This window comes from Pneumocystis carinii, assembly GCF_001477545.1.
Source record: "Pneumocystis carinii B80 chromosome Unknown supercont1.16, whole genome shotgun sequence".
Taxonomy (NCBI): Eukaryota; Fungi; Ascomycota; class Pneumocystomycetes; order Pneumocystales; family Pneumocystaceae; genus Pneumocystis; species Pneumocystis carinii.
Window position 1 is genome coordinate 132,657 of NW_017264728.1, and position 16,740 is coordinate 149,396.

At 29.7% G+C, this 16,740-nt stretch overlaps 9 protein-coding genes across 9 annotated transcripts; 5 read left to right on the plus strand and 4 right to left on the minus strand.

The window, feature by feature from the left end:
- Window positions 1-261: 261 nt before the first annotated feature.
- On the plus strand, window positions 262-2,282 carry T552_03356 (phosphoenolpyruvate carboxykinase (ATP)). Its single transcript, XM_018371862.1, has 7 exons — window positions 262-556; window positions 607-627; window positions 688-925; window positions 971-1,058; window positions 1,103-1,307; window positions 1,357-2,071; window positions 2,127-2,282. Exons 1-7 carry the CDS (start codon window positions 308-310, stop codon window positions 2,234-2,236), a joined length of 1,626 nt encoding a protein of 541 aa, XP_018224352.1. The 5' UTR covers window positions 262-307; the 3' UTR covers window positions 2,237-2,282.
- A 34-nt stretch (window positions 2,283-2,316) lies between these two features.
- On the minus strand, window positions 2,317-3,395 carry T552_03357 (hypothetical protein). Its single transcript, XM_018371863.1, has 6 exons — window positions 3,339-3,395; window positions 3,255-3,289; window positions 3,042-3,204; window positions 2,828-2,994; window positions 2,535-2,783; window positions 2,317-2,487 (listed from the first exon to the last, which is right to left on the minus strand). Exons 1-6 carry the CDS (start codon window positions 3,347-3,349, stop codon window positions 2,363-2,365), a joined length of 750 nt encoding a protein of 249 aa, XP_018224353.1. The 5' UTR covers window positions 3,350-3,395; the 3' UTR covers window positions 2,317-2,362.
- Window positions 3,396-3,578: 183 nt separating this feature from the next.
- T552_03358 (hypothetical protein) lies at window positions 3,579-5,199 on the plus strand. Its single transcript, XM_018371864.1, has 7 exons — window positions 3,579-3,701; window positions 3,745-3,970; window positions 4,016-4,442; window positions 4,488-4,572; window positions 4,620-4,720; window positions 4,771-4,924; window positions 4,971-5,199. The coding sequence occupies exons 1-7, from the start codon at window positions 3,623-3,625 to the stop codon at window positions 5,153-5,155; spliced, it is 1,257 nt and encodes a 418-aa protein (XP_018224354.1). The 5' UTR covers window positions 3,579-3,622; the 3' UTR covers window positions 5,156-5,199.
- On the minus strand, window positions 5,186-6,248 carry T552_03359 (hypothetical protein). The gene is made up of 3 exons (XM_018371865.1): window positions 6,049-6,248; window positions 5,705-6,004; window positions 5,186-5,663 (listed from the first exon to the last, which is right to left on the minus strand). The coding sequence occupies exons 1-3, from the start codon at window positions 6,200-6,202 to the stop codon at window positions 5,230-5,232; spliced, it is 888 nt and encodes a 295-aa protein (XP_018224355.1). The 5' UTR covers window positions 6,203-6,248; the 3' UTR covers window positions 5,186-5,229.
- A 19-nt stretch (window positions 6,249-6,267) lies between these two features.
- Window positions 6,268-8,975, minus strand: T552_03360 (hypothetical protein). The gene is made up of 13 exons (XM_018371866.1): window positions 8,751-8,975; window positions 8,608-8,695; window positions 8,443-8,560; window positions 8,205-8,399; window positions 7,784-8,159; window positions 7,554-7,739; window positions 7,365-7,504; window positions 7,223-7,317; window positions 7,007-7,181; window positions 6,739-6,964; window positions 6,640-6,695; window positions 6,401-6,597; window positions 6,268-6,350 (listed from the first exon to the last, which is right to left on the minus strand). The coding sequence occupies exons 1-13, from the start codon at window positions 8,929-8,931 to the stop codon at window positions 6,314-6,316; spliced, it is 2,070 nt and encodes a 689-aa protein (XP_018224356.1). The 5' UTR covers window positions 8,932-8,975; the 3' UTR covers window positions 6,268-6,313.
- A 235-nt stretch (window positions 8,976-9,210) lies between these two features.
- On the plus strand, window positions 9,211-11,378 carry T552_03361 (hypothetical protein). The gene is made up of 11 exons (XM_018371867.1): window positions 9,211-9,631; window positions 9,676-9,708; window positions 9,761-9,792; window positions 9,833-10,146; window positions 10,192-10,299; window positions 10,356-10,436; window positions 10,481-10,537; window positions 10,582-10,662; window positions 10,710-10,941; window positions 10,986-11,151; window positions 11,203-11,378. Exons 1-11 carry the CDS (start codon window positions 9,234-9,236, stop codon window positions 11,330-11,332), a joined length of 1,632 nt encoding a protein of 543 aa, XP_018224357.1. The 5' UTR covers window positions 9,211-9,233; the 3' UTR covers window positions 11,333-11,378.
- A 335-nt stretch (window positions 11,379-11,713) lies between these two features.
- Window positions 11,714-12,497, plus strand: T552_03362 (hypothetical protein; the record flags this gene model as incomplete). The annotated part of the gene is made up of 5 exons (XM_018371868.1): window positions 11,714-11,959; window positions 12,004-12,174; window positions 12,216-12,293; window positions 12,343-12,457; window positions 12,487-12,497. The coding sequence occupies 5 exons, from the start codon at window positions 11,714-11,716 to the stop codon at window positions 12,495-12,497; spliced, it is 621 nt and encodes a 206-aa protein (XP_018224358.1).
- Window positions 12,498-12,527: 30 nt separating this feature from the next.
- On the minus strand, window positions 12,528-14,277 carry T552_03363 (adenylosuccinate lyase). Its single transcript, XM_018371869.1, has 5 exons — window positions 13,963-14,277; window positions 13,646-13,922; window positions 13,473-13,595; window positions 13,083-13,429; window positions 12,528-13,028 (listed from the first exon to the last, which is right to left on the minus strand). The coding sequence occupies exons 1-5, from the start codon at window positions 14,229-14,231 to the stop codon at window positions 12,572-12,574; spliced, it is 1,473 nt and encodes a 490-aa protein (XP_018224359.1). The 5' UTR covers window positions 14,232-14,277; the 3' UTR covers window positions 12,528-12,571.
- A 550-nt stretch (window positions 14,278-14,827) lies between these two features.
- T552_03364 (hypothetical protein) lies at window positions 14,828-16,668 on the plus strand (the record flags this gene model as incomplete). The annotated part of the gene is made up of 8 exons (XM_018371870.1): window positions 14,828-14,898; window positions 14,942-15,124; window positions 15,175-15,420; window positions 15,475-15,561; window positions 15,610-15,714; window positions 15,881-16,191; window positions 16,239-16,460; window positions 16,505-16,668. 8 exons carry the CDS (start codon window positions 14,828-14,830, stop codon window positions 16,666-16,668), a joined length of 1,389 nt encoding a protein of 462 aa, XP_018224360.1.
- Between the last annotated feature and the right edge of the window lie 72 nt (window positions 16,669-16,740).

The window sequence follows — 16,740 nt, forward strand, 5'->3', positions numbered from 1 at the left end:
ATTTTGAATAGTTTCTTTAAAATTAAATATCATTAAAAATTTCTATATAATAATGGACTTATATGGACATCATTTGTCGTTTTTCTATATATTCTTACCCGGTCTTGCTTTTACATCTTTTTCTAAACCTTTTTTTCAAAAAATCTATAAATATAGGGTTTTTAAAAGTAAATTGAATTTTTATACAAAAAGATCATGAATTAACAGAGGAATATTAGTCATTTAAAGATTCTTTTCTGGAACACTTTGGATACTGAAGAAAATAACTTGTTTTAAAGCAAAATTCATATATATATAAATTTTAAAAATGAACTGTGTCAAAAATTTTTTAGAAATACAGAAAGAATTGATAGAAACTCTTCATATTGATCATAATAAAGTATCAATTCAGTATAATCCATCGGTTGCATCGCTTTATGAAGATGCACTTACTTATGAGTCATGTTCAGCAATTACATCTACGGGTGCACTGGCAGCTTTTTCAGGTGAAAAAACAGGGAGATCACCAAAGGATAAACGTATTGTAGAACATTCTCAATCAACAGAAAAAGTCTGGGTATATTAAGATAAAAATTGTTGTATATTTTTGATTTAATGAATGAGCAGTGGGGACCAGTTAATTCTAAGGCATTTAATATTTTACATATAATGATATGCAAAGAAAGACATTCTAATCAATAGTTTTAGATGCCCCATACAGTGTGGTTAATTAATCGTGAACGAGCAATTGATTATTTGAATACATTGAAGAGAATCTATGTTTTTGACGGATATGCAGGAGCAGATAAAAGATACAGGATTAAAGTACGTGTGATTTGTGCACGTCCATATCATTGTTTGTTTATGAAGAATATGCTCATTAATCAGACTGAGGAGGATGATATTTGTCAAAAACCGGATTTTGTTATATATAACTCAGGTTCATGTATGAAATATAGTTATTAAATACATAATAATGACGGAAATCAAGTTCCTGCTAACAGATATACTACTGGGATGACATCACGTACGTCAGTGGCTATTAATTTGGAAGATCGGGAGATGATTATTCTTGGAACGTAATATTAATGTATAAAAGAGGAGCTGAACTTAGATATTGTAGGGAATATGCAGGAGAAATGAAAAAGGGTATTCTTACTGTCATGTTCTATCTTCAGCCTCTTTTGTATAATGTATTACCACTTCATTCTTCTGCTAATGAAGGGGAAAATGGAGATGTTTCTGTTTTTTTTGGATTATCTGGCACAGGAAAGACAACATTATCAGCAGATCCTTCACGTTATCTTATTGGTGATGATGAGCATTGTGTAAATTCTTTTTTTTAGTTCAATTGAATTATTTTATAATATATATTAGTGGACAGATACTGGAATTTTCAATATTGAGGGAGGATGTTATGCAAAATGTATAAATTTATCACAGGAAAAAGAACCAGAAATTTTTAATGCAATTCGTTTTGGTTCTATTTTGGAGAATGTTATTTTTGATCCTAAAACTCGAGTTGTTGATTATACTGATATTTCTATTACTGAAAATACACGTTGTGCTTATCCTATTGAATATATTCCAAATGCAAAAGTTTCAGGTCTATCAAGTGGTCATCCGAAAAATATTATTCTATTAACATGTGATGCTCTTGCTATTTTACCTCCTGTTTCTAAACTTACAAATGACCAAATTATATATAATTTTATTAGCGGATATACTAGTAAAATATCTGGAACTGAGGATGGAATAACTGAAGCTCAACCAACATTTTCAGCATGTTTTGGTGAACCATTTCTTGTTCTTCATCCTATGGAATATGCAATTATGTTATCTGAAAGAATTAAAAAACATAATGCAGACGCTTGGCTGATTAATACTGGTTGGATTGGCCAGTCTTCTTCAAAAGGTGGTGAGCGATGTCCTCTTAAATATACCAGAACTATTTTAGATGCAATTCATTCTGGGGAATTGGCAAAAGCTGAATATCAAAATTTCCCTGTCTTCAATTTGCAAATCCCTAAACATATTGAGGGAATTCCTTCAGAAATTCTTAATCCCTCTGAAAGCTGGAAAGGTACTAAGGGTAAGTTTTTCTTCTTTCTTTTTTTTTTTTCTCTAGATATTTATATTATATTTAGAAGAATTTTATGAAAACCTTCATAAACTAGCTGAACTTTTTATTAAGAATTTTGAAAAATACAAAGATATGGCTACGCAAAATGTTTTAGATGCCGGGCCAGTTATTTAATTTTTCTAAATTATACAAGATCTATTTTTATAAACGATATTTTAATAGCTTTTTTTTTTCAAATCTTTGGATAATATTGTATAAATATTTTCAAGATAAACGTTTTGATGGCAGTTTCTTAAAATATTATGTTTCTGTTTCTGTATCTTCTAATAATTTATTTTCTTTCAGAAGTGTATCAATTTCATCCGGACTCCAAATATGATGATAAATCTTTCCCTGTTTATTAGTTCCTATTGTCGCAAATTCAACTAGAAATATTTATATCAATTTATACAGGAAATTAATTCATAATTACCTTTTTCATTTGACAATGTCGTACTATCTACTGTTTTTGACAATACTTTAATTGCTAAAGAACATGCCTCTTTTAGACTTGTTTCTTTATAATCCTGCTTAAGTAAACTCTGTGCTGACGCACTATTTGCTCCAATACATGTCGCTTTCCATCCTCCATAGTTCCCCGATGGATTTGATTGATATAATTGAAAACCACGAATCGGATCATATCCTGCCCACAAAAATGAAACTCCAAAAGGTCGTAATCCTTATTCTACATTAATTTTTCCCTCTTTTTATCCCTTATTCTACCTCCATATTGTGTATATCCTTGTTTCACATTACATAGACTTTTTACAATTTCTTCACATGGCATATGACATCCATATGTAAATAAGTACTGTTGTGAAACTTTTTGTGTATAATTAACAAGAATATTCGCATCTGCCGTAACCCCCGCAACCGCACATATCATATGACTAACTCACTTAATTCACTCAAAATTAATTATAACACATCTCTTTACTCGTCAATAACATATATCTTCTCTGTTGATATGTTTTTCTCTAGTAATTTACTGATAACCTTTTTTTCTGCCGCTAAAACAATCCCATCCGTAGACATCACTCCCAATGCCGTTCCCGCATGAGATATAGCTTCTAATGCATATTCTACCTGGAAAAGACGTCCTAAAATCCCGATTTAGAGCCCTTTTTTCCTCATTTTTATCCAATCTAACCTTCTGGACTAAAAATAGTCGTTCTCGAGTCATATCTATCCGTTTTTAACGCTGAAAACTGGAAAATGCTCCTACAATACTCACCTTCTCGACATTTTAAATAGATTTGACCGATTTCTCGGCGTTTTTCCTCCAAAATTCTCGTTTTATTTTAATACAAATCTTCAGGTTTTTTTCTTGTCGTCCGAGTCTATATAAACGTGCAGGTTGTTATGGAAACATAATATGTGTTGCTATGACAATGACCAGCTAGGTTGCCATGACAACCTGCGTTTTCATTTTAACCTTATAAAAAAGATGAAAATTTTAATTTGCATTTTTTGAGTTAAAAAAGCTATTAAAAGACCTTAAAAAGCAGTATTTTAGAAATGACGGAATCGATTATACCGGATTACGAAAAAACGGGATCTTCAGAGCCTCTTCCTCCGGGCTGGACGCAACATTTAGGTAGTTTTTTTTCTTGAAGATTATATGTTCATGGAATGATAAGCGCCGTCTGGCCATTTATATTATTACCATAAGGAAACCCGTGTATCTACGTATAAACGTCCAATTCATGATTCAGAGGGGTCAAAATTGAATAATACGGTGTTATTAGAAGAAACCAAGGTTTTAGAGAAATCAGGAGAAAAATCGGGATTATTGGAGAAGAACAGGTCATATCCTATAGGCAGAGAACGATCTCGCTATGGAAAAACAGATCGTCCAAAATACAAGTGAGAATATGGGGGTATAATATGAGAATTATTGATATTTTTGAGATATCCAATTGCCAAGGCATTTCCCTGGGTTAGAGTGATTACAAAGCGACGATGTCAATTTGTACATAATCCAGAGACGGGAGTTTCTCTTTGGGTTCCGCCGGAAGAAGTTTATGCGGCAATGATTGAAGAAAAGAAGAATGGAAAGGATTTTAGTGAGAATTTAGAAGGATCAGAAGAATTATCTAGTGAATCAGAGGAATCATTGAATAGTTTTGATACGAAAGACTCATCAGATGTGTATCATGATGAAGAAAATGAAATACGTGAGGAAGATTCATGTAATGAACCATCTACAGGATTAGATCATACAGAATATACAGAAAATGATATTGCCTGGCAACTTGAGGGTATGGAGAACAATGGAATGATATATATTGAGAATGAGATGGAAATGATGGAAGAAGAAAAGGCATTACAGTTTAAAGTAGATGAATGGATTGATTTATTGAGTTAATCTAATTATATATAGACAATGTTACAAGAATTGGATGTTAATCCATATCATCCATGGGATCAAGAGGTTTCAAAGATTTCAATGGACCCACGGTATTTCTGTACGTTTTATGATCATATTTGGACTTTAATAATACTTTTTATATAGTAATTAATACAATGAAAGGAAGAAAAGATTTGTTTGAAGAATTCTGTAGGGAAAGAATTGCACAACAGAAGAAAGAAATAGAATTAAGGCCAAAAAGAGATGTAAGAAGATAAGATTATGTGTTATTTTTATGATACTTATGATATTCAAGCCTAAAATATCATTTATAACATTACTTCAGATCCCACAAACATCTAAGATGTATTGGCATGAATTTAGAAGGAAGTTTAAGAAGGAACAAGAGTATAAAGATTTTGGAATGAATGATAAAGAAAGAGAAAAGCTTTTTAGGGCATATCAAGAGCGTAAGTATATAATTGTCAAGATTATGATCTATTTAGCTATAATTAGAAATGAAATATGATAGTAAAAGGAAAGAAAAAGATTTCTATGCATTGCTAAAAGAAACATCAACGGTAACAAAAAATACTACACTTCTTTCATTACCTGATGAGGTGTTATGCGATTTGAGATATGCTGTAATTCCTTCTGAAAAATTAGAAGAATATATTGAAAAATATACTCAATCGCTTTAATTTCAATTCAATTAGATATGGATTTAAAGATCTGTTATTAAAGAATCTGAAATATTTGATTGATATATATTTTTTCAACTTATCATTGGTTTAATCCCTGTATGTATACTAACAATTCCAAAAGAAAGATTACGATATCCATCTCCTATCAATCTAAATCCTGTACTTTCCATCATTTTGGAAAATGTCTTCTGATCAGGATGTTTTGCAATAGATTCAGCAAGATATTGATAACTATCTCTATTTCCTGCCACAACCTCACCCATAATTGGAATAATATTAAATAAATAATAATCATATAATGGTTTTAAAGGTTTAAAATATACTTTTGAGAATTCTAAACAACTAAAAACCCCTCCTGGCTTTAAAACACGATATGCTTCTTTCAAAACATCCATAATTCTTGTACAATTCCGAATACCAAATGCAATTGTATAAATATCTATAGATGACGTTTCAATATCCGTCAATTTCTCTGCATTCTGTATAAAAAATTCTATTCTTTTAGCTAGAAAATATCAATTTTTTTTTTTGAAAAAAAATACATACAATATCTGTAACGACTATTCATAAGATTCTTTTTTCCAATCTCTATCATATCCGGGTTTATATCTACACATTTTACCCTTGTTTGTGTATCAAGATGAACATCTGTGGCATAATCTAATAAACGAAATGCAATATCCCCTGTTCCTCCTGCTACATCTAAAAGATCCATTGGTTCTCCATCTAGAGACCCTGGATTTAACCTCTGAACGAATTCATCCTTCCATAATCTATGAATTCCCAAAGACATAATATCATTCATTAAATCATATGAAGATGCAACAGATGTAAAGACATTATGAACTAATAATAATGTTGGCCGATATATAAATATGTTCTCAACAAACCGAGACGTTCTTTCTGAGATTCTGGGACCTTTTTAAAGCCAAAATATGTATCTTTTTCTAAATTTTGATCTTTCAAAAGATGAGGTGTAAAATGATACAGAGATTTTCGAATAAACGACGGCCTATGTAGCAATAATGTCTTTAATAAAAGCATCGATCAGTATTTTATCTGGTTAAGCAGTATATATTTGATAAGAAGCAAAAAAACATGTTATCAATCAAGTTGAAAAGAGATCAAGGGCCCTAACCCTACAGAAGTATATTATCAGTCTAGAGCATGCTTTATATCATATTGTTTAAGCCTGTACATATTAGTTAAGTGATTTTTTATATAGAAAAACATATAAAATACCTTTCACATATAGAAAGTTTTCTATAAAAACGTTTCCACCTTGCCAATATAATGTTTGTTAATTTCAGAGAGATCTTTTCATATTCCTCTTCTTTCATAATCTTAAAAGCTAAAGAAATAGCCTCTTCATATTCTTTTGCAATAATAATACCCTTTATAATAGGAAGAGATAGCCTTTTTTCAAATTTAAATCCAACCTAGAAGAATTAAATGTAATAATATTAGTAAAAGAAACATACAACAGCATCTGCATAATCAATTCCTAGTATTTTTGCAGTTAAAGATATACCAGAGACTATTTTTGTTTAATTTTTTGAAGAATTGTATATTTTGCTTACATGGTAAATGTATAGCTCCTTGAGGAATCATTGATGGTACAAAAATATCAAGATTACCATAAGCATTTCTTGGTACTTTGCCATTGATAACAGAAGGAGGAATATATAATTCAGTTTGTGATTCTGAATAAAGTCCTATTGTTTCATGTTGTATATTAGTATTCAATTGATCTAGATCAGCAATTTTTCTATGATCTGGGACAATTTTTAATGGTTGTTCCCCAAACTTTTCATATAAAAAATGGTTTAAGTCTTAAAGAAGATTTACCTTAATTTTTCTTCCAAGCTGGTACCATTTAGTAGCTGATAAGACAGTAACTATATCTTTACGATGAAATATTGGCTCTTTAACATGGATTCCATTCCTTTTAATTGTTAAAAATGAGCAAGGTTTCCTTGAAAGAATGAATTGATTTCTTTTAAGATGTCTTTCTATAATAAATCTAGTTGAATTAATAAATATTGAATAATATTATGTAAATACAATGGATGATCCTTAAGATCCTTAATATTCTGAGGTATTTTTTCATAAGCCTGACGTTGCATGAACTCTTCATCCTCAATTATATCATAAGGTTGCTTTTTACAATTAACTTACTTGATAAAATTCAATTGAAAAAACTTACATTAATATAACCTGATCTATAGAAATTTAGAACATTTTCCCACCATTCTTCACCACCAGCAACGGATTCTAGACGTTGCTTTCTAACTTTACTGTTAAAATGTCTTGTATACCTACGAGTTACATCTTTTACATATCCATCTACATAATTAAATCAGCAATTGTTGCTATTTATATGAATATTAAATGCCTTCATCAAATGATATAATATAACTTAATGAATTTTTAGATTTAGAGACAAGTGATTCAAATTTACTTGGTTTTCCTATTAAATATGAAACCATTGGATCAACAAATATCCATTTTTGTGTAATTGGATTAAGTACTTCTGCCCAATAAAAAGGATGTAATGATTCTTTTATATCAATTGAATTATCTATAATGATTTAATATTGGATCATAAGATAATCTAATAATTACTATTTGAAGAATTGGTGATAAAATGATTGAGATGAGAAGAGTTAAACCGCCGAATTGATCGGATAGATTCTTCATTTGTATGAAAAACATCACAATTAGAATGTTTATCTTTTTCTTTATCTATACAATTGTCCTTAAGAATAGAAATATTATTTTTATTAAAAGTTTCCAATGTTGAATCATGTAAAGGGTTTGATTTATCAAATCCATATGATAAAGGTTGAAGAAATACAGTCAACCGAGTTTTTACATTGTTACTACGTAAAAATGCCACAAATAATTGGGCACCAAGATCACGAGATCCTTGTAATTCTTCTGCTGCTTTTAAAAAGTCCTCAAAACAATATATATTATCATATGACTTTCCAATTTGAAACTATATCTATATGAAAAATTATACAAAACAGAATTTAAGATATACTTTGTCAATTTGTTCTGGACTTCTCCATAATGATCTTGATAATCCATATTTATTCTTTCTAAATTTTCTTTTCCAAATATTGACAATTGCTTTAAGAGCTGTCATAAACATTCTTGATTTCCTATATTGAGAAATCTTAGCACCTGGATGAAATAATTCTCGAATTTCATCTGGTAAAATCACTTTAAGTTTAGCCTATATCATTTAAATACAATATCATAAAATATCATCTTAAAACCTGCAATCTTTTGTCTCTACAAAAAAAATTCCTTAAAGACGCATGTGAAATCAAACAAAGCAAATGCAATTTATGAATCTCAAGACGCAATTTTCTGTCTTTTTCTTTAATCCCATATCTATAAATATGAACATCATTTTTTCATTCTCCCAATGCAAAAAAAACCTTTTTCTACCTAATTCCTCTTTTATTTTATATTCAAAACTACATTCATCTTCCTTTTTTCCTGTATTCTTCTCTCCATCTTCTGATTCTAATAACCATAAATATTTCTATATTTTTCAAAATTTCACCATTTTTTCAACTACCAAAGCCAAAATCCTCCCATTCTACTTCATCTTCATCCATATCATCTTCTGATTCATCCTCAAACCTCTTTTTTCGCTTTCTTGAAGACGGACTATTTGTGTCTAAAAAAAAACTCCCATCTGACCATTTTTCACCCGAAAAAAAAGATTCTTCAATATCAAAATCTTCTCTAAAAGACATTCTTATCTATTATCCTTGATTTCTCCTCTTTTCTCCCCTTAAAATATCCTTTTTCTTAATTTTTCTCTTTTTTCCTCTAAATCCTCCAAAAATGCTCCGTTTTTCCCCGTTCGACTTTTATATTACTCCCCTACTCAATACTAATCAGAATCTATTATTATCTCCTTTTTTCTTCCATTCATTCAATCATAATTATTTTTTTTCTAAAATTCATTTTTTTTGACGTCATCGTGATTCCTTAATTACACTCTTAATTAAAGTCTCTCCACGTTTTGGCCTCTGCGTGGACGACCTCAAAAAAAATGATAAAAAAAACGATGCTCCGTTGGCCTTTTTACCTCGGAATTTTCGGTATTTTAAGAGGAATTTGTTCATCTGAAGAGGACTTCTTATTAAATCCCGAAAACAGCGATATTTTACTCGAAATTGCGGACGAAAACGAGTTATTTATGCCGATGTTAGAAACATTAAGTTTATTAGCTAGAAAACCATCTTGTTTCCGCTCAGCAGCATCATCACTTATTTCTCAGTGTAAAGAAATGGATTCTGATCTTTACGAGGCAGAAAAAGCGGCATTTGCGGTGAAATTAACGCTTTGTGAGTTGGGAACAGCTCATGCAGAGATTCCGGCGGCATGCCGGGAAAAAAGCCTTGAAAAATGTGTCAAAGAACTTGAGACACGTCCTCAGTGGTGGACGAGGTGCGTGGATTGGATATTTTATCATTAATTCTGAAGAAAATAAGCTATTCAGGATATTTTAGAGATGTTACACGAATGTAAGTTTTTAAGAGAAAAATACAGGAACAAGGTGTTATATCATTGTTTTAGGTGTTATGTTGCACGAACGGAGGTGGAGAAAGGTATATTTTAATTTTTTTTTTTGAAATGTTAATTGAGAAGATCAATTACTTTCATTACACCGAAACCTTACGCAAGTTCAAATGGTTTTACTTCATAATTTAAAGAAAGAATTAGAAGATATTGATATTCGGATCTATGACAAGTATAAACTTGAACATATGTGGCAAGATTTTCAGGAAGACATGGAGAATAATATGTTAACAATGCGAAATGAAATTAAAGAAATGGAAAAAAGGATGAATTTATTATTAACAATGTTTACGGATTCGATTAATATGTCAATGGAGGATGTGAATAAAAAAATGTATAAAATTACTACGGATTTGGATAAAGTAGCAGAAAAAGTTGAAGAAGTAATAATTTTTTATGAATATTTAAGCTTTTATTGAAGGTAGTAGGAGGGATCACATTTAAAGAAGGAAATAAAAGATATTGGGTTATCATCACGTGAAGCCTGGAGTGCAGCAGGCGAAACGGTTTTAGATAGTTTCGAATCAATAAAAAAGGTAGGTTATTTAAAGGAAATTGAATAATATATATATATATATTTGTGTTTATATAGATAAATAACGATTTATCAAATATCCAGCGAAATAATTTAGATTCAATTGTTAATCTTTTGGATAAAATATTTATATCATTGGTAATATAATTTCATTTTAAAGATAGATTGATAATTTTGTTTAGGATTCATCTTTTGGATCTATTGAAAGTCTTTCTCGGAAAATATTATCTACATCTACGGTAATTATAAAATTATTATTTGATATGATTTAAAAAGATAAAAGGTTGCTGAAATTTTTTCAAAAACATTGGAAAATTTAACATATTCATACAATGATTTGTTCTCATCTATGTCTTCTATTGAGGTTTTTATATTTTATTTTTTGAAATAAAATTTAATTTTATATATAAGGTTTTACAATCAAAAATTGGTAATAAGTCTCTCTCAACCATTAAGTCTATGTGTACTCTGGTAAATGAAACAATGGATGGTTTATTGGATCAAATACAACAACTTAAAAATACTACAAAAAATGCTCAAAACCATATATATTCTTGGATATTTTCGAAAATACCTTATGCACTTATATGTTTTATTATTTTTTTTTCTCCAATGTATAAATCTATAGGGATATCTTTAGTTTGTATGTTGTTTTTAAATCAAGACATTGTTTCTAACATATATAAGTTCTATATTATCTTTGGAGAAAGTTAATTACATCTATCGAACATTGGAATATTTTGAATTTGTCATATTGGCCATATACAGTTTTGAATATTTATAAGAATATCATTTGTTTTATCATTTTTTCTGCTTCTGCTTCTTTTTTTGTATATTTTCTCAAAAAATCTAGGTATATTTATTTATATTATATATATATATATATCTAACTTTTTATTTCTAGGAAATTTACCCAATATTCAATACCCTCTTTTTATAAAGTTCATCAGGAATTATTTAAAATTGATCAGAAACCAAGTTGGCAACGTCTTTCTACAACTAAAAGAACAAATAGAATTTCACGTATTTTTTAATCTATTATATTGATATTTGCAAAATCCTGGAATTTATACAACAATTAAATTTATTATTAGGAAATCTCCTTAATGTTCTTATCAAGCAAACTAAATCAAATCATTTAAATATATGGATTAAGAATTTTTATTGATGCTTGTTTAACATATATTTATCTACAAATATATACATAAATAATATTGTTCTGTGCATTGCACAGTTTCCCTTTATTTATTAAGGATTTATCTTTTATCTGTCAAATATTTTATGTTATAAATAGTTTAATATATTTTATACCTTCGAATATGAAAAAAAAACTAAGTTCATTTCATTTATCCAATTTTTACAACAAAAAACATATTTTATGCCTCTCTAGATATTATTAATATTATTCCTTGAAGATGCAAGATCCAGCATTAGAAACAGAGCTATCTTCAACTTTTCCACCACCGCCAAGACATTATAAATTATTTACCCAAAAGAATCTGGATGCTTTTAAAGAAAAAAAATATGATTCTATCTGTGATTTGGATAATTTGAATGTCTATGATGTAGAGAGTACATGTAGTCCTAAGTTAGAGAGGTTCTTTACACCACCGAAAGCACCTACTAAAGGATTTTACCGGTGTTTCCATGAGCAGTGGAAAGTATACAAGAAAATAGACTTTTCAATATGCTGAAATATCGGAAGATTCCTGATGAATTGCCGTCACTCTCTGATTTTGGCATCCAAGAACTTTTTGATTCAAATAATGGCCCACTTTGTGCACAAAAACGTATATATGAACTAAAAAAAATGTTAAAAAGTCTTTTACTTAATTTCCTTGAGTTAATTGGGATTATGTCAATTGCACCTGAACAGGTAGATAGGTATTTTAGTGGGTTTATCTAAGTTGGATCCAGTTTGTCGAAAAAGTAGAACATATTCGAATTATATTGTTAAATATGCATCATCTTATTAATGAACATAGACCTCATCATGTGTGTTTTTAATAATAGGATCTGTATATTTTTTAATATTGATGATTAGGCCCGGTATACATTGTGTCGCCTTGTAGAAAAACAAGTTCAAGAAGAAAAAGAACAATTGCTTGCTTGTGAAGAAGTTTGTAACGATATAAAGGATGTGATTCATGCGTATGAAAGTATTCTTGAATTTAATCCTGATGAGAAGTTGCCTATTGAAGTTGATGAAATAAAAATGGAGAAAGAAACACAAGATTCCCATATTTGGTCCATAATTACAAGTAAAAACAGTGTTAAACAGTTAAATCAACTTCCCGGTCAGTTAGATGATTTCTAAAAGGTTCAAGTGCTTCCTCGACTTCTGTATTTAGGAATTGTTCAGTTTGTTCAGGTGCACGTCCAATAAATGTACTTGGATCTAATAAAGCGTCTAACTCTGACCAGATGGGCTCAAAATATACATCCTTTTGTATTCTTTCAATCAGATCATTGTCTTTTCCTTCTTCTTTCACCATATATGATGCTTCTCTTGAAAGGATTCTAATCTTTTCATGACATATTTGACGATCACCACCTTTGCGTACCATTGCCATAATAATGTTCTCTGTTGCCATGAATGGGAGCTCTTTTGCAATTATCTTGGAAATAACGTTTGGATATACAATTAACCCTGATGTTATATTCATCAATAGCTCTAATATTGCATCTGCAGCAAGAAATGCTTCAGGAATACATATTCTTCTATTTGCACTATAAAAATATTAACTCATTATAAAAAAAAAAAATAACATAAGATGTATTTACCTGTCATCCAATGTTCTTTCAAACCATTGCACTGAATGAGTCATTGTTGCATCCAAGTATAATACATTTAAATGTCTTGCTAGTGCACAAATTCTTTCTGATCGCATTGGATTTCGTTTGTACGCCATAGCACTTGATCCAATCTGACCTATATCAAATGGTTCTTCTATTTGCTTTTCATTTGCTAATAATCGAAGATCTGTTGCCATTTTATGTGCAGATGCACCAAATGATGCTAATGGTCCTAAGATATCAATATCTACTTTTCTAGAATATGTTTGCCCTGTTATTAGATATGTACGACTGAATCCTGATAATTCTGCTACACGTTGTTCAACTTGTTTTACCTATTATTTAATAAATAATTTTCTTAGCTTCTTGATTCACTACTTTATCATGATCTTGATCAAATAATGCAAGAAATGATGCCTGTGTACCCGTTGTTCCTTTAACCCCTCTAAAACAAAGACATTCCTTTGCTCTTTTTAAATTTCTTAGATCCCAAACATAATCCTATATGTTTTTTATTAATAAAAAACATATTTTCTGGGTAAAAACCCAACCTGAAGCCATAATGCCCCCCGTTTTCCAACTGTCGTCAATTGTGCCGGTTGATAATGTGTATATCCAAGCATAGGAAGTCCTTTATACGTCCTACAAAACGTTGAAAGTCGATGTATTACATTTGCTAGCTTGTTTAATACAATATCCAACCCATCCCGCATAACAATTAGATCTGCATTGTCCATAACATAACAAGACGTAGCACCTAAATGTAAAATACTACTTGCCTCAGGTGCTACCTTAATATATGTATAAATATGCGCCATTACTTCATGTCTTTATTTGTCAATTGAATCTTTCAACCGAAAAAACATACTTGCAGCGTTTCTCTTCATTACGCGCAATTTCTAGCTCCTCATCTGTAATCTCTGAATGCCTTTTAAGAGCTTCAAGAGCAATATCTGTGATTTGCTCAAGACCTGCTTCGCGCTGAGCTGTTGCAAGATCAATCCACAACTTTCTCCAAAGATTAATGCGGTTTCGCTGCGAAAACAATGAAAGCATAGCCGGAGAAGAATAACGCTCATGAAACGGCGTTACATACGTGTCAATAGAGGTGCCGGACGGTGCAATTGTATGAATCATTCAACTTAAAGGTACAAATATAAAAAAAAGAAGATACCAATACGATCAATCAACAAGATAAGGCATATATGCACAGGTTATTCGAATTATATGCTCTGATTTACCGAGCTGTATGCTTGATACACACCGGCTACTACAAATTCTATGATCAATAAGAGTAAAAATAATAATCATTAATAACATTCTTTATACCTTTTTTAAAGCGTTTACACAGTCTTAGAGAGATAAATAGACGCTTATATATGCATAGATGCACAATACATCGGTATATACGGAATATATCCAGGCGATATATCTTGCAATGTATTTTTTATATATTTTATTTAATTATTATTATATTTATATTGGACATGAATTCTAACAATATATCTATCAAAAAGCTCCTGTATATGCACATAGAATACTTATTGTATGCACCGTTTCATCTTTCTATATATCTATATATATATTAAAATACAAGCGTTTTCGTGACTCATTTATCGAGTTGTATGCAGATTTATAATTGAAGGTTACTCTTTATGGAAGCTTATTACCCTTTTCTATTACTTTTTACTTAATTAGGCGATACAACTCATTGATTTCTTTTGATCAGGAAAATGTATAAATACAGGAGGTTTGCCTCCAAAAGCTCACAAAAACTATGTAACCGGACGTATCCAAAATATAGGTGGGTATTCTCTATTAGTTGATATTCTATGCTGAACGTTTAGTATACCAGATAAGCAAGATGAAGAGGCTATATTGGAGACGATTTCAGAGGAGATAATTGAGCTATATAGGCGTCTTGATATATGTGCACGCCTTAATCATATATCTATTTGTTTTGATCCGATTTATTATGAGGACAATGTTTTTTTGTATGGGTTAAATTTGGCAGGAAATGCACGTACATGGTATATTTTATAATATTTTTATATAATAAATGGGGTTTAACAAGAGTCAGTATTTTTTATAAGGCGTCTGAAGTTTGTCGGATATTGAGGAGGGCTATTCGTTTGCATATTGATGTTTTTAAAGGGGTTAATGAAGAAACAAATGTGAATGATGATGAGGCGAAAACGCTTTCTTGTCTTGAAACATGCATTTTTCGATCTTTATCAGTGTTGGATGATCTAATTTTTTTGAATTGTGTTGAAAGGAGCATGTTTCTTGTTGCATTGTTTAAGAACTTTGATTTGGAGAGTCTTGAGTATTTTATTTGTCTGTTTATTTCCTTTTGTTTAATGTTGTATGTTTTTTCTAGGTGGTTTTGTCTTGAAAGTCATGGAAAAGAGATGAATGCTTTGTTAATCTTTTTGAACGATTTATTTAAAGATAATTCTTTTGTTTGGTAACGGGAAAAAAAAGGGAAATAGACTATAATTAAAAGCTTTTTCAGTGATATTTTGTTTAACAATGATATGGCAAGAGAAATGATGATTTTATTTTGTTCTTTATCAGAAAAAATGTACATGGATGAAATGTCTAATAATTTTGAATTACTGTATGTTTTGTGAAATCTGGACATTATTTTTAAGCTTATTAAATCTTTAGACAAACCTTATTTTTTTCATTTATACAAAAGGATAAGGTAGACGAATGGTTTATCTTTATGAATAAGTAAATATAAACTATTTTAATGTATGTTTGTTTGATCAAGTTAAATTCAGACCTGGAGTTCAAATGAATGATTCCCAATTGGTTTTCATGAAATTTTTGAATACATTTCTTTCTAATTATACCGATCAAGAAATTATATCCGAAAAATTGTGCAAATTTATAGAATCTATGTTAAATTTATCATGTATATCAATGGTTGAAATAGTAAAAACACAGGTATCTGATGGCAATCAAATATTTGCAGAAAATCAAAAAATATTAAAAGCCACTGAAATATTGATTTCATGTGCTTTTCATGTGTCAAAGAATTTTAAAACAAAGCAATTGCTTTTGAAAAATGATTTATTAAAAAATTTAATAAGTTAGTGTTTAGCATATTAAATTATTTTGTTCTTATATTTAATTTAGACCTTTTACAATCCATACATGATTATAGTATATCACAAAATAAAACAAGTAAAACTTTAAACAATGACTCTAATAAAATTACATTTCCATATTTCAAAAGGGATATTATACAATTATTATCTACGTTATGTTTTAAAAACAAGAAAGTTCAGGATGATATACGAGAGTTACATGGACTGGAATTGATATTGTCTCAATGCAGAATTGATGATGAAAATCCTTGTATTATCTTTTATTATTTTTCTTTGACTAACATTATATAAAAGATTTAAAAGAGTATGCTATATTTTGCTTGAGAAATGTGCTTGAAGATAACGAAGAAAATAAAGAACTTTTAAGGAATATGAAACCTATTAGATTGCAAAGCTCCGAAATTACTGATAAATTGGGTCTGATATTGGAAATGAATAAAATTCGTATTTCAATATAATAAAATATACATTTACATATAATATATATATATATATAAGTATATCAAATGCAAAAGAAGGCGTTAATATGT